At 36.4% G+C, this 13,047-nt stretch overlaps 1 protein-coding gene across 2 annotated transcripts; it reads left to right on the top strand.

The window, feature by feature from the left end:
• The first annotated feature begins 6,704 nt into the window (after positions 1-6,704).
• Positions 6,705-9,833, top strand: LOC125878192 (zinc finger protein VAR3, chloroplastic-like). Of its 2 annotated transcripts, none has more exons than XM_049559387.1 (6): positions 6,705-7,112; positions 8,036-8,167; positions 8,293-8,619; positions 8,703-8,834; positions 8,916-9,014; positions 9,176-9,833. In XM_049559387.1, exons 1-6 carry the CDS (start codon positions 6,754-6,756, stop codon positions 9,591-9,593), a joined length of 1,467 nt encoding a protein of 488 aa, XP_049415344.1. In that variant the 5' UTR covers positions 6,705-6,753; the 3' UTR covers positions 9,594-9,833. The 2 variants fall into 2 exon arrangements, with proteins under 2 accessions (XP_049415344.1, XP_049415345.1); XM_049559388.1 differs by having other exon boundaries at positions 6,714-7,112; positions 8,050-8,167; positions 8,285-8,619.
• Positions 9,834-13,047: the final 3,214 nt, after the last annotated feature.

The raw sequence follows: 13,047 nt of genomic DNA, 5'->3' as shown, positions 1-13,047 counted from the left end.
GTCAAGTCTGCCCGATAGGGCTTCACTAAAACAAGCATAACATTTTACTCGGAGGTCGGATTTTAGCAAACTCGGTGGTGTTGGAAAGAGGATTCAATTATCTAACATATCATAGGCCATGGGAATTCCTTTTGTGCTGGGAGTGATGACCATTTGAAGTTGACCCAATCAGCAATTCCCCCCTGACTGGCTATTGGCCTTCACCAACGATCGGACCTACGGACCATGGATCAAACGATGATTCGTGTTGGTCGGTCGTCATCTGCGTTAGAGGTTAGATAAAAAGGGGCCTCGATCTATGGACACAGACCACGGACGGTGGTTGGCCTACGGACCGTGGGTCGAGACTTAGCTGATTTTCTGAGCTGGGTTTTAGGAGGGGTTATAGTGGTAAACCACGGACCCACAGCACGGGCCGTGGGTCAAACCACGGTCTATGGGTGGAGACCGTAGGCTGCAACTGCAACTTCTGAATATCTGAAATCTATCCTGCTTTCAGATATGGGGTGTTACAGGTTACTTCTAGAAGTATCTCAAATGTGTTCTAAAGATGTTTAGCTTGCATTGACCATGATTTCGACTTATGTCTTCTAACATGTTATTTTATGATTTAGCTTGGTGATTGCATGTCATGTAATATCCTTTCTAGCATGATTTCATAAATATTATGCATTGTTATCATACTTAGTACACTCCATGTACTAATGTAACATCTCACGATTTGAAAGAACTAGAGAGAGTTAGAATTGTAAAAACTCATTTTAAGAAAGAATGAAAAATCTGGAAAATTGGTTAAGTTATGTTAAGTTTGAGTTTTGATCAACTTCAAACGACCATAACTCCTATCTCAGGGTGAGTTAGGTGTGCTTCCAGATACCATAGGAAAGATCTTGAAATTATCTTACCAAAGCCGTCAAGTTTTTGCGATTCCGAGTTTGTATGAGTGAGATATGGATATTTGAAGTTGGATTGTTCAAATCAGGAAAGTCTAATCCGGATTTTTGAAGGATATTGTGGTCTTTTCACCACCCCATGACTTAATTTCATTTTTTGGAGTTTAATTGGGGTCTAAACTGAACTTGGTCAGTTTATGCTTTTGAAAACTAAGTTAGGGTTTTGAGAGAAGAGAAAAGAAGAGGAGAAAAGAGGAGAAGAAACAATGAATCGCCAAATCTTGAAGCTAAGGTCGTGTATTTAGTCAAGGGGTGATCCCTACGAGGTATGTGAGATCACATAGCATTGGGTTAGTTCACCCACATGCCAATCATAATTCAATTCAGCGAAGTTGTAGTATTTTGAAAGCTAATCTTTTGAGTTCTTAATGAAATTCCTTATAATTTTTGCGGGTTCTTGTTGTTGGAGTTTTCTTGAGATTGATTCATGATTTTAGGTGTTTTTTTTAGTATAATCTTGTGTATTTTGAACATATAGTCGATTCTAAGTGTTTCGGGAAAGAACCAAGGGAAATTAGAGGGTTTAGAGTTGGAAAACGAAGAAGAAAAGTCAGAACCCACCTGGGCAGGGGCCTGGGGCACCGCCCAAGCCAAAGTACCCCAACTGGGCTCTGAAATTTAGGCTCTAGGGTGCCGCTCCAGCTAGAGTGCCCCACCCCAGCTCTCTGAAGTTCAAGGGTTGGCGCCCCGCACCTCTTAGAGCGTCAGGGATGCCAATTCTTCCAACTTTTCCCCCTTCTTTTCGTACTAGTTCCTTAGCACCGTACCTATGTTTCCTAGTTGATTCCTATACTCTAAGGTAAGTCTAAACATCATGAAATCATACATAAACATGAGATCATGAACCTTGAATCCATACTTCAAATTAAGGAAAGTTAAGAGTCAAGTCAAGAAATTAAGAATCAAGTCAAGGGAAGTTCATAAAGTTTTTCAAAAGTCTTTTACAAACATTTTAACTTTGTTTTAAGACTTAAGTTTTGAGTTGAGTAAAGAGTAAGAGTAAAAGTTCATTTCTTCAAAGATTATACGGGGACTAAGTATTCCTAAGATTTAAAATGTTTTCACATTTGAGCAAGAAGAGAAACACCGATTTCCAAGAGAGCTTTTAAGCTAAGTTTTGAGTAATTATCTCAAACCAAAGAAAGAGTTTTGTTTTTAAAAACATATGATCTGAGTATATTTTGGGAGTAGTAGTGAGAACCGATATAGGGATGCGAATTCATAATAATTCAAGTCTCCATAAACCATGTAGCCATCATGGGTAAAAAAGAATCATACATTTTAGATGATTCCTTATTGCTTTTTAGCATAGACTAGTGGATCCACTTAGTTAAGGTGTCCTATATGACGGCAAAGTATAGGACAGTTCTGGCAGCATGGGCAAGATGTCGTATCACCACTTAGGCTCATAATGGTGGTTGTCGGTTAGAGAAACTCCCACAGTATTATATTACTTTATATGTAATTGAGTTGTTATTGCATTTCTCTAACAAATTTGAGTTGCTATCTACTGTTTTAAATTCTTTGTATAAACTGCACTTTTATTGTTGTTTTTACTTTGCATTCATGAGTTGAGTAAAGCCAAGGTAAGTGTTCTTTTCAAACTCCTTTCAAGCTTACGTCATGTTTTATTATTCCCCTCGCATACTCGTACATTCAATGCACTGACACCATTTGGCCTACATCATTTTATGATGTAGACACAGGTAACCAGGATCAGCATCCAGTGCCTCGTTGATCCAGTTGAGCTCAGAGTCAGTTGGTGAGCCTCCTTGCTTTCCGGAGGACTCCCTTTACATTTCTTTCTAGTATTTAAATTTTTAGGATAATTGGGGTCTTGTCCTGACATCCCTCTTCTTTTATAGGCTTCATAGATAAGTAGTTATAGTTCTTTAGTCTTTCCATTTTCAGTTGTATACGTTAATACTTGAGTTTCCATTTTGGCTAAAGTTATTATCTCTTTCAGTTATTTTCATGAGTTATATCTTGAGATTGTTTCTTATGTTTAAGTCTTTCGCTGAGTAAGTAATCCAGGCCAAGGGTTCGCTTGGGGCCAGCAATGGTTCTCAAGTGTCAGTCCCACCCAGGGTGTAAGCTCGAGGTGTGACAACTAATTCATATTTGTGCCTATATTGTTTCACTAATGTAGGGTCCAACGCTTCCATTCTGCACACTCGTGGCTAGTTGATCCTCATGTTCTAAGGACTGAGACTCTTCATTTCTTTATGTCTTTCTTTTCAAAACTTGTATGTAATGTATGGGTTACATCTCAATCATTTTCCTTATGATGTATTACATGACTTTCAAACTTATGTTAGACTTCCACTTTTTTCAAACTCTTTATGATAAAAACTGTCTTTTGAACTCTTTAAATTCTTTTATATTATATGATGTATTCTAAGTGGCTTGTATAGGGTCTCTCGGGTCCTATACGCCATGTTATGACTAGGGTGTACTTTAGGTCGTGAAAACATCATCCGCTCGTCAGCTTTTGAGTGAGGCCTCCTTGCTTTCGGAGTATCCCAGTTTTAGGAGTTAAATATTGTAGGTGATGATTGGGAATTTCTAAAAGTTTGACTATTTCATAACAAAGGTGAGAGTGGTTTATATATGTTTGCTAAGTTAAGGCTACTTGATCACATGTTGTATAATGAGAGCGGATAAGGTAAGAATTGGTAAATTTTAGCAGTTGGATCTTCGGGGAAATATTATGTGATAGAAGGAGTAAGCTATGATCTAAGGTGAGTAGAGTTGGCAACAAAAGGGATAGAGTGTATTGAGTTTCGAGGTAACAATATTATAGTGAGGGTGGTGAACGGGTGAATTGGTGTACTAACGTTATATTCAAGATGCATGTTCTTTGGTTATTTTGCATGATATTATCATATTATGTGGTGGATTCAGGTTGACTGATAATGTCTATCATTACGTGTTGTTTGTATTGATACTATTCTTGTTATGTCACCTGACATAGTCTTGTTGCAGGATTCACTGATGTTTCATAGGTGAAAATAATAAGTATCTCCGACAATTTCTACTCCTTTTTTTTATGGTGGAAGTTGTGTCATATTTTCTTCTATACAGTATATCTTCTTAGTCGCTCTTGTACCTGTTTAGACTAGTTCCTTGAGAGGATTTTTCTATAATTATAAAAAGATGATAATTATTTTTGGATCAAAAGTTGATAGATAAAAATATATTCTGAAATTATACATTTACCAACCTGTGTTATACGGTCTTCAAAAGTGCACAACTAATTCATTTCAGGTAATTCATCAAAATTGTCTGTAATGCATCAGGACTGATAATTGGATAGAATCTCCTTAAATAAAGAAAGGGGCGTATAAATTGGATTTTTGGCTCGCAATAAAGCTAGGTGCTCTTTTTCAAGAGAGAGGTTTAAGGCGCATTAATCACGCCTGAAAAGAGTTGCTTTAGGCACAGACCACAAACCCAGGTTGTTGGCTGGGAGAGCTGGTAAAAGAATGAAACCTTCAAGAGACCGGGCTGCGACAAGGGTTCCAAATCTAGCATGTTGATTTTTGCTGAAGAAATGCTAATGGTATCATTAAAAATGATAACATCTTACCATGCTTCGAGATCGTGCCCATCACTCTCCTACGTATTGTATGTGGACGGAGAAAACATCCATTCGATTCAATTACTGAAACACATGGTACAACAACTTGAAAGCTTCCCCCTAGTCCCTGAGTTAAACTTTCTCAAAGTTCATTATTTTGAATATGTTTATTCAAAACACTTACACAAATTGGATATATGTTAAAATCAAATGTAGCTTTCTTTGGCATTACATACACCCTCACACTCATGTCACTGTGTATATTCATTGGGAAATTGCTTTGTTCAACCTTGTATTCAAATTTAAGTATCTTGACACTCATATAAACACCACATTGATTTGCAATTACATTATACAAGTTAGTATATGATGCAGTTTCATTAAAGACGACCCCTTCTATAATGTAATAACGTAACAATTTTCATCTTATTTTTTAGAATGCATTACCAAAATAGTTTTGACAGACATTGTTGTATACAATTCAATAAGAACAATAAAAAGTATATCAACCACAATTTGTATAATTATAGTTCATACATACAAATGCTGAAATGAAATTTCAAATCACTAGATGTATCAAAAATTTCAAAATATACAAACACAAATCACACTAAAAGCAAAATTTAACCCCAAAAATAGCAAATTTGTATTTCAATTAACTGACAATTATATATCATTCTAACTCCATGAATACAAATATAATTCGATACAAATACAATTCAATCAGATATTACACAAAAATCATTCAATAAAAATACAATTCAATCAAATTAGTGTTTTGTAAAAATCCAAAAAAATATAAATAGTAATTTTTTTGCTACTAATACAATTCAATCTGATTTTCATATAATTTTGAAATTAAAAAAATACAAACAAAAAATCAATCCATACTAATATAATTCAATCAAATTTCATAACTACAAACACAAATTGACATTTACGAGAAGAATTAACCAATGAATATATGAAAAAAAACAACTTTCATATTTCATGCTTTGAAATTAATTTTTTTTTGGTTTCTGAAATTAGAAAGAATGAACTGAATCGAACTATTCATTTTAAATTAGATAATACTTCTTGTTGTATTATGGATGAAGAAATCAAACAAACCTTTTCCATTTATAAAATTTAGTGAACAAAACAAAGTTCTTCGTCTTAAGGCTGAAGTTCTGAGCTTCAAAAGTCCAATTTAATAAAATATTCTAATAAAATATAATATGCCTGATTCATGAATTTTTTTTTTCCATTTAATAACTGAATTTGTCATGTTAATTATTAATTAAAATTAACAGTCCTATTTATATAAAAAAATCTAAAACTCATGTTACAAACAATAACTATAATAGCCATTTAAGTTAGAAAAATGGTCAAAAATGCCCTTAAACTATGCGAAAGGAACAAAAATGTCCTCCGTTTATGGTTCGGCTCAAAAATACTCTTGCCGTCAATATTTTGGTTCAAAAATGTATTTGCAGTCAATACTTTGATCCAAAAATGCCCTTATAGTTACTAAATGGGTCAAAAATGTCATTTTTTGAATACATATATTATTATTTTTCTTTTTTCAACACATCTTCTTCCTAATTAAAATATTATTAAAGAATCATGTTTTTGTTTTCTCTCTTTTAAAACCATTTTAACAAATAAAAATGCAAGAAATGTTTTTTTTTTCTCTTAATCTCATTTTATCAATTAAAATAGAATAATTTCATGTACCCTTTCGACAGATAATATATGTCATATATATAAGATTATAGTATATCTATCATTAATTTATATTTATATAACGATAAAAAATAATTATAAAAAAAGAAATATTTTCATTTTTTATTTTTTTTAAATTGAAGATAAAAATTTGTTAATTTTAAAAAATATTATTAAAAATTGTGTTAAAAATAAAATAAACAATATAATTATTTAAAAAATAAGTATTTTTGACTCATTAAATAATCATAATGACATTTTTGAACCAAACTACAAACGAAGACATTTTTATTCCTTTCACATAGTTTAGGATATTTTTTAGGTTTTTCTCTTTAAGTTATAGCTATGATTTGTAATCCATCAAACTAAGTGCCTCATTATTTATATAGTGTAAACTATTTATGAAATTTCAAGGGTAAAAGATTATATGGCTCCTTCTTGTAAAAATAAAAATATACAACTTGAGAAATTGTTTTGAATCCCAAACCTCTTCTAAGCAAGTCAAGTCTAAATCAGATGTTGAAGATATTCACATCAAAAGGAAGCAATTCAATTCTTCTCAAAATTATTCAAAACTGTTCCATCTCCAATTTCCATACCAAAAACTCAGCAATCCAGTTCATTCTTGAAGAAGGCAAAACACTTCAATCCCAACAAACCACTAAGCAGAATGAAGAAGCTGAGTTTTCCAGAAAACCTAATTCTGGAATTCAGACTCCTCAACTTTGGCCTGAATGGGTGAACTTGATGGACAAGTTGTTAAAAATTGGATATTTTGAGGGATTTGGAAACCCTTTTGGAAATGCTCAATGGGATGCAAACCTAATTAGAACTGCTTGTTTGAATTTTGCTCGAGACCGGTTTGATCTCATAAGGTTAGAAATATATACTCTGTTTGAAATGACTACTTTAGCAAGTTTTATTTATAATGCATTTGTTGATTTGTTGGAATTAATTTCTGTATATGTTTTATTTTTCTATAATTGCTGGTTTTATACTATAGTGATTGGGCACCTCAATTTGTTACTCCCTCAGTCCCATTTTATGTCAAATACTTTCCTTGTAGTGTGTTCTAAAATGAATGACACTTTCTACTCTCGGAAATAATTTAACTTTAAACTTTCAAAAAGTGAGATGTTTTATAGCTGCAGAAAGTGTCACAGCCCAAATTTGACCCTTAATCCGCGACAGGGCACTTGACGAGCAATTACCTATAAGGGGAACCCTACTAAACTAAACACATATGGATATAAAGAATAAATGATTATCTACTAACAATCTCAATATATATAGTTAAGTGTGGAAATACAATTCATAAAGTGGCTAAGCAGTGGATTAGGATTTTGAAAGAAACAGTGGGGAGTTACTAATCCTCCAACCTCATAATCTCATAACCATACTTCCAAGTATTCAACTGCTTGATATTGTATGACACTAGGGTGATTAGACAGGACATGACGCAACTTTAAGTTATTGAGGACATGACCTTAGAGAGGAGGGTGTGGAGGACATGTATTAGGGTAGAAGTTTAGTAGGTAGTGGAGTATTGTCTTGCTTTTTTAGGGTTTGCTATGTTTTCTTCTTCTTTGCACTTGGATTTGCGGCACTTGAGCCGAGGGTCTTTCGGAAACAACCTCTCTACCTCTACGAAGTAGTGGTAAGATCCGTGTTTGCTCTAGCATCCCGGGGACCTTGTGGGATTAAAGGGCACCCTAAAGAAAGTAGTGTTGGTTTAATTATATTCTGTTTTGTCTGTAATGAGAATGTTCATAAGCTTATTGCTGATCTAAGCAAATAGGGCCATGGTAACAGATATTTGTCCCGGCAAGATATTGGGGTGCTTGCAAGTTGTGGCTGTCCAAGCATGGATAGAAAAGTTGTCAACTCTGGAAAGCGCCTTAGAGTATTGTTCGGCATCGAGGAAGGAAATGTATGTACTTAAATGTTGTTGCTATGTTAAAACCTAGATAAGACATCTCCATCAGTGTTAGTAATATAAAGAGTAGCAAAACACCTGTCTACATTTCTAACAAGATGCATTTAGTAGGTCTGCAGCTTCTGCATATTGAGGGGAAGTTGTGAGAGGGCTTATGTCGTGCCACGTGAAGATCAAGGTGGTCGAACTGTTGATGTTATGCGTCTACTATTGACTTACGGACTTAATCCTATTACTGGTGCTGTGGAGAATAAACCATCCTTGAACAAAAGAGTTGAGGAATCAGCAAGAAAGTTGTTGAAAGAAATTGTGAAGTTCAGTTCTGAGGAACTCTTCTGTGAAACAAAGAAATCCACAAACCCTGGGAATCCATCTGTACAAGGTGATCACCAAGAAGAAGGTCAGATCAATGCTCTGAGGAAACATGGTGATTGGGTTTGTCCCAAGTAAGTCTGATACTTGAATGCATTTTAGACATAATACTTTTACCAGTCCTAATTTTCTGATATCATTTTGGTTTTGTTCCTAGATGCAACTTCTTAAATTTTTCTAGAAATTCTAAGTGCTTACGGTGCAATGGCTTAAATCACGAAAGACTTAACAAGTTAAGACAGGAGCAGGATCATCTTCCATTAAAGAAAGGCGACTGGATTTGCTACAAGTAGGAATGCTGTTGGTTACTTTGCATGTAGATAAGTTTATGTCCTAGTTTTGGTGTCATTTGACTTCCAATCTCTTGCAGATGCCATTTTATGAACTTTGCAAAGAATACAAGGTGTTTGCAGTGTACAGAAATGCCACCTAAACGGCAGCTTAATCCTGGAGAGTGGGAGTGTGAATCGTAAGCACATATACATTTATTTATTTTTCTTAAAATAAGCCGTAGGCACTCTTACTTATGTATGATCAATGGTAAATATAAGTTGAATGTGTTTTTGTATCGTCCTCTTTTTTAGCTTAACTCTCTGTCCATTGCCTTTTGCACCTTCTCCCCTTGGCTAGGTGCAACTACATCAATTTCAAAAGAAACACGGTGTGCTTGAAATGTGATCACAGACGACCTAAAGCATCTAGCTGTGCAGGTTCTTCCTGTGGATCTACAAAACAAAATAGAACCATTAGTCGAACACGGCCTTATTTTGGTGAACTGAATGAAGAAACAGATGAGGAATGGCAACTAGTTGAGAGTGAGTGTGAAGATCGTTTGAGCTCAATGCCAGAGAATCAGGTTGTTGATTTTCCTGTTTTAGGGGGGAATAGTGAATTGTCTCGAGATGCAAAGAAGCAAGAAAGGTGGAAGACTCGAAATGAAAGAGAAAATGGTGATGAATTGAATAACAAGTATTTTCAAAATAGTGGCAATGAGGAAATGGATGAGTGGTTTGGGCATAAAAATGCACAAGTCAGTCAGAAACTTTGAAGAAGCTAGGTGAAGGGATTCACCCTATCTTCCTGTTTTCGAAGCTGTTCGGGATTTTGCACTACAAGCATTGCAATACAAGAGGAGAACTGTGATCCCGGACATCTCAACTTACTTTTTGTACTCCTCTCTCCCCCACTCCTCCTTTCTATGTAATCATCTTTAGGATCCAAATGGACTCATGGTCCTCTATCCCTGTACTAATGTTTGATCAATAGAATTCATCTGTTTTGACCCCAACAAAAAAAAACTTTGAAGAAGATATTATGAAAGTTTTGTGTTGTGGAAGAAATTTCATCTTCTAACAGCAGGCAACGTATGCCACTACAAAAAAAAGCGTTATATTGAGGAGGTTTTATTGTGGAAGTTAACATAACCCCCTAAATTGCATCAAATTGCAGAGGCTTAAACAACCCCTCCAATTTCTGTGCAATTTGTGGAGATCATCAACCACCATAACACTCAAAATAAAAATTATGTAATATCAACGCAGGTATCTTTTCTCTTCCAAATTGGTCGCTTCATTTCTCTAAACCCTTATTCAAAACTTACACAAATTCTCAACTTTAAACTCAAGCTCGAAACAACTTTCAAAACTCAATCATAAAAGACTCGGGGTCGATATCGGGAGGGGCAAAACGGTAATTTCATGAAACTTTCCAAAAAATGACCTATCGGGTCATTACATTATCTACCACTAAAAATCATGTTCGTCCTTGAACATAAACCAAAAGAAAGTACTTGAAGCCTCGAAAAGCTTAGGATATCTTGCACGCATATCTGACTCCATCTCCCAAGTCGCCTCACCAACTGAACTATGCTTCCACTGCATCACTGAAGCAATCTCCTTGGTCCTAAGCTTTCGGACCTACCTATCCAAAATGGCTATAGGCTCATCCTCAAAAGATAAGTCTGGACCCAACTCAACTTAATCAAGAGAAAGTACATGGGACTCATCCGGCACGTACTTTCGAAGCATAGAGACATGAAATACAGGATGCACAGCTGACACACTAGGTGGCAAGGCCGACTTATACACTTCTCCCACTCAGCTCAAGATCTCAAAAGGTCCAATGAATCTAGGGCTAAGCTTACCCTTCTTTCTGAACCTCATCACACCCTTCATGGGTGACACTCGAAGCCAAACATGATCACCCTTCATGAACACTAGAGCTCGAACTCTCCGATATGCATAACTCTTCTGTCAACTCTGAGTTGTGAATAGTCCATAATGGATCATATGAACCTGTTTCATAGCATCTTTAAGAAAGTTTGTATCTAATGAGTTCATCTCAACTGAATCAAACCATCCGATCGAAAATCTACATCGTCTATCGTACAACGCCTCAAATGGGGCCATCTGAATGCTGGAATGGTAACTTTTGTTATAGGCAAACTCTGCTAAGGGTAAATTCGATCATGTCTAGTACCAAAATCGATCACACAAGCTCGGAGTATGTCCTCCAACACCTAACTCATCCGCTCGGACTGACCATCTGTTTGAGGATGAAAGGTTGTACTCATATCTAACCGAGTACCCAAACCATGTTGCAAAGCCTTCGAGAAATGAAAAGTGAACAAAGAACCTCGATCAGAGACAATAGAAACCAGGACTCCATGTGGTCGCACAATCTGAATGATATAAAGCTCGGCTAACTTCTTCGTCGTATACTTCACCCAAACCGGGATGAAATGAGCGAACTTGGTCAATTAATCAACAACCACCCAAATTGAGTCATAATCACCCATTATGGTAGGTAGTCCCACAACAAAGTCCATAGTGATTCGTTCCCACTTCCAAGTAGGAATAGGAATCCTCTGAGATATATCTCTGGCCGCTAATGCTCACACTTAACCTTTTGGCAAGTCAAACACCACGAAAAAAAATCTACAATATCCCTCTTAATTCCACACCACCAATAGTACTGGCTCAGATCATGATACATCTTTGCCACCCCTGTATAGATGGAATATCAGAACAATGAACCTCCTCAAGAATCAATCAATCTAATCAACTCGCCCCCCTTGGGCACAAAGATCCTACCCCCAATCCTCAAAATACCATTAGAATTAAGGACAACCTCATTGGTTTCCCCTCTCACCACATTGTCTCGAATGAGACACAGATTCTCATCATCAAACTGACGCTCACATATCTGCTCAATTAAGGAAGAACGAGCCTCGATAAAAGCAATCAAACCACCCCTCAACCAGACAAGACTGTTGGCTAACCTCTGAACATCTCTAGCCAATGGTCTCTCCTCAACACTGATAGCTGCAAGACTTCCCATGCTAAAAATCTTCCTACTCAGAGCATCGTCCACCATATTGGCCTTCCCTAGATGATACATAATAGTGATATCGTAGTCTTTTAGTAGCTCAAGCCATCTGCGCTGCCTCAAGTTCAGATCTATCTGATTGAAGATGTACTGAAGACTCTGATGATTCGTGAACACCTTACAATGAACCTCATATAGACAATGTCATCATAGTTTAAGCACATATACTAGAGGGCCCAACTCTAAATCATGGGTAGGGTAGTTCCTCTCATAGGTGTTCAACTTTCTGGAAGCATAGGCGATCACCTTACCCTTTTGCACAGAACAGCCCTAACCCAACTCAAGAAGCATCGCAATAAACAATGAAATCCACACCCTCATCGGGTAAAGTCAAAACAGGAGACTAAGTAAACAATGTCTTGAGCTTTTGAAAGCTCTCTTCACACTCATAAGACCATTGGAAGCTCACACTCTATCGAGTCAATCTGTTCAAAGGATGTGCAATAGTGGAGGAACTCTGCACAAATCATCTATAATAGCCTATAAGCCCGACAAAACTCTGTATCTCAGTAAATGACATAGGTCTGGTCCAACCTCTAACTGCCCCAATCTTGGCTAGATCTACCTGAATACCCTCTTTGAACACCACATGTCCCAAAAATACCATAGAGTCAAGCCAAAACTCGTATTTCGAGAACTTGGCATAAAGCTTCTCTTCCCTCAATCTCTGGAGTACAATCCTCAAATTCTGATCACGGTCCTCCTTAGTCTTGGAGTACACCAAGATGTCATCAATGAAAACTATCACAAAGGAATCCAAATAAGGTTGGAACATCCCATTCATCAACTCCATAAACGTTGCAGGGGCATTAGTCAAATTGAAAGACATCACAAGAAACTTATAGTGCCCATAACGGGTCCTGAAAAAAATCTTAGGGATATCTGATGCCCTAATCTTCACTTGATGATAACTGGAACTCAAGTCAATCTTAGAAAACAAATATGCACCCTGAAGCTAATCAAACAAATCCTCAATACGAGGAAGAGAATACTTATTCTTTACGGTCACTTTGTTCAATAGTCGATAATCAATACACATCCTCATGGATCCAACCTTCTTCGTCACAAACAACACAGGAGCACACATGGGGAAACACTAGGGCAAATATACCCCT

This window comes from Solanum stenotomum, chromosome 10 (genome assembly GCF_019186545.1).
Source record: "Solanum stenotomum isolate F172 chromosome 10, ASM1918654v1, whole genome shotgun sequence".
Taxonomy (NCBI): domain Eukaryota; kingdom Viridiplantae; phylum Streptophyta; class Magnoliopsida; order Solanales; family Solanaceae; genus Solanum; species Solanum stenotomum.
This window is presented reverse-complemented; position numbering and strand designations above follow the sequence as displayed.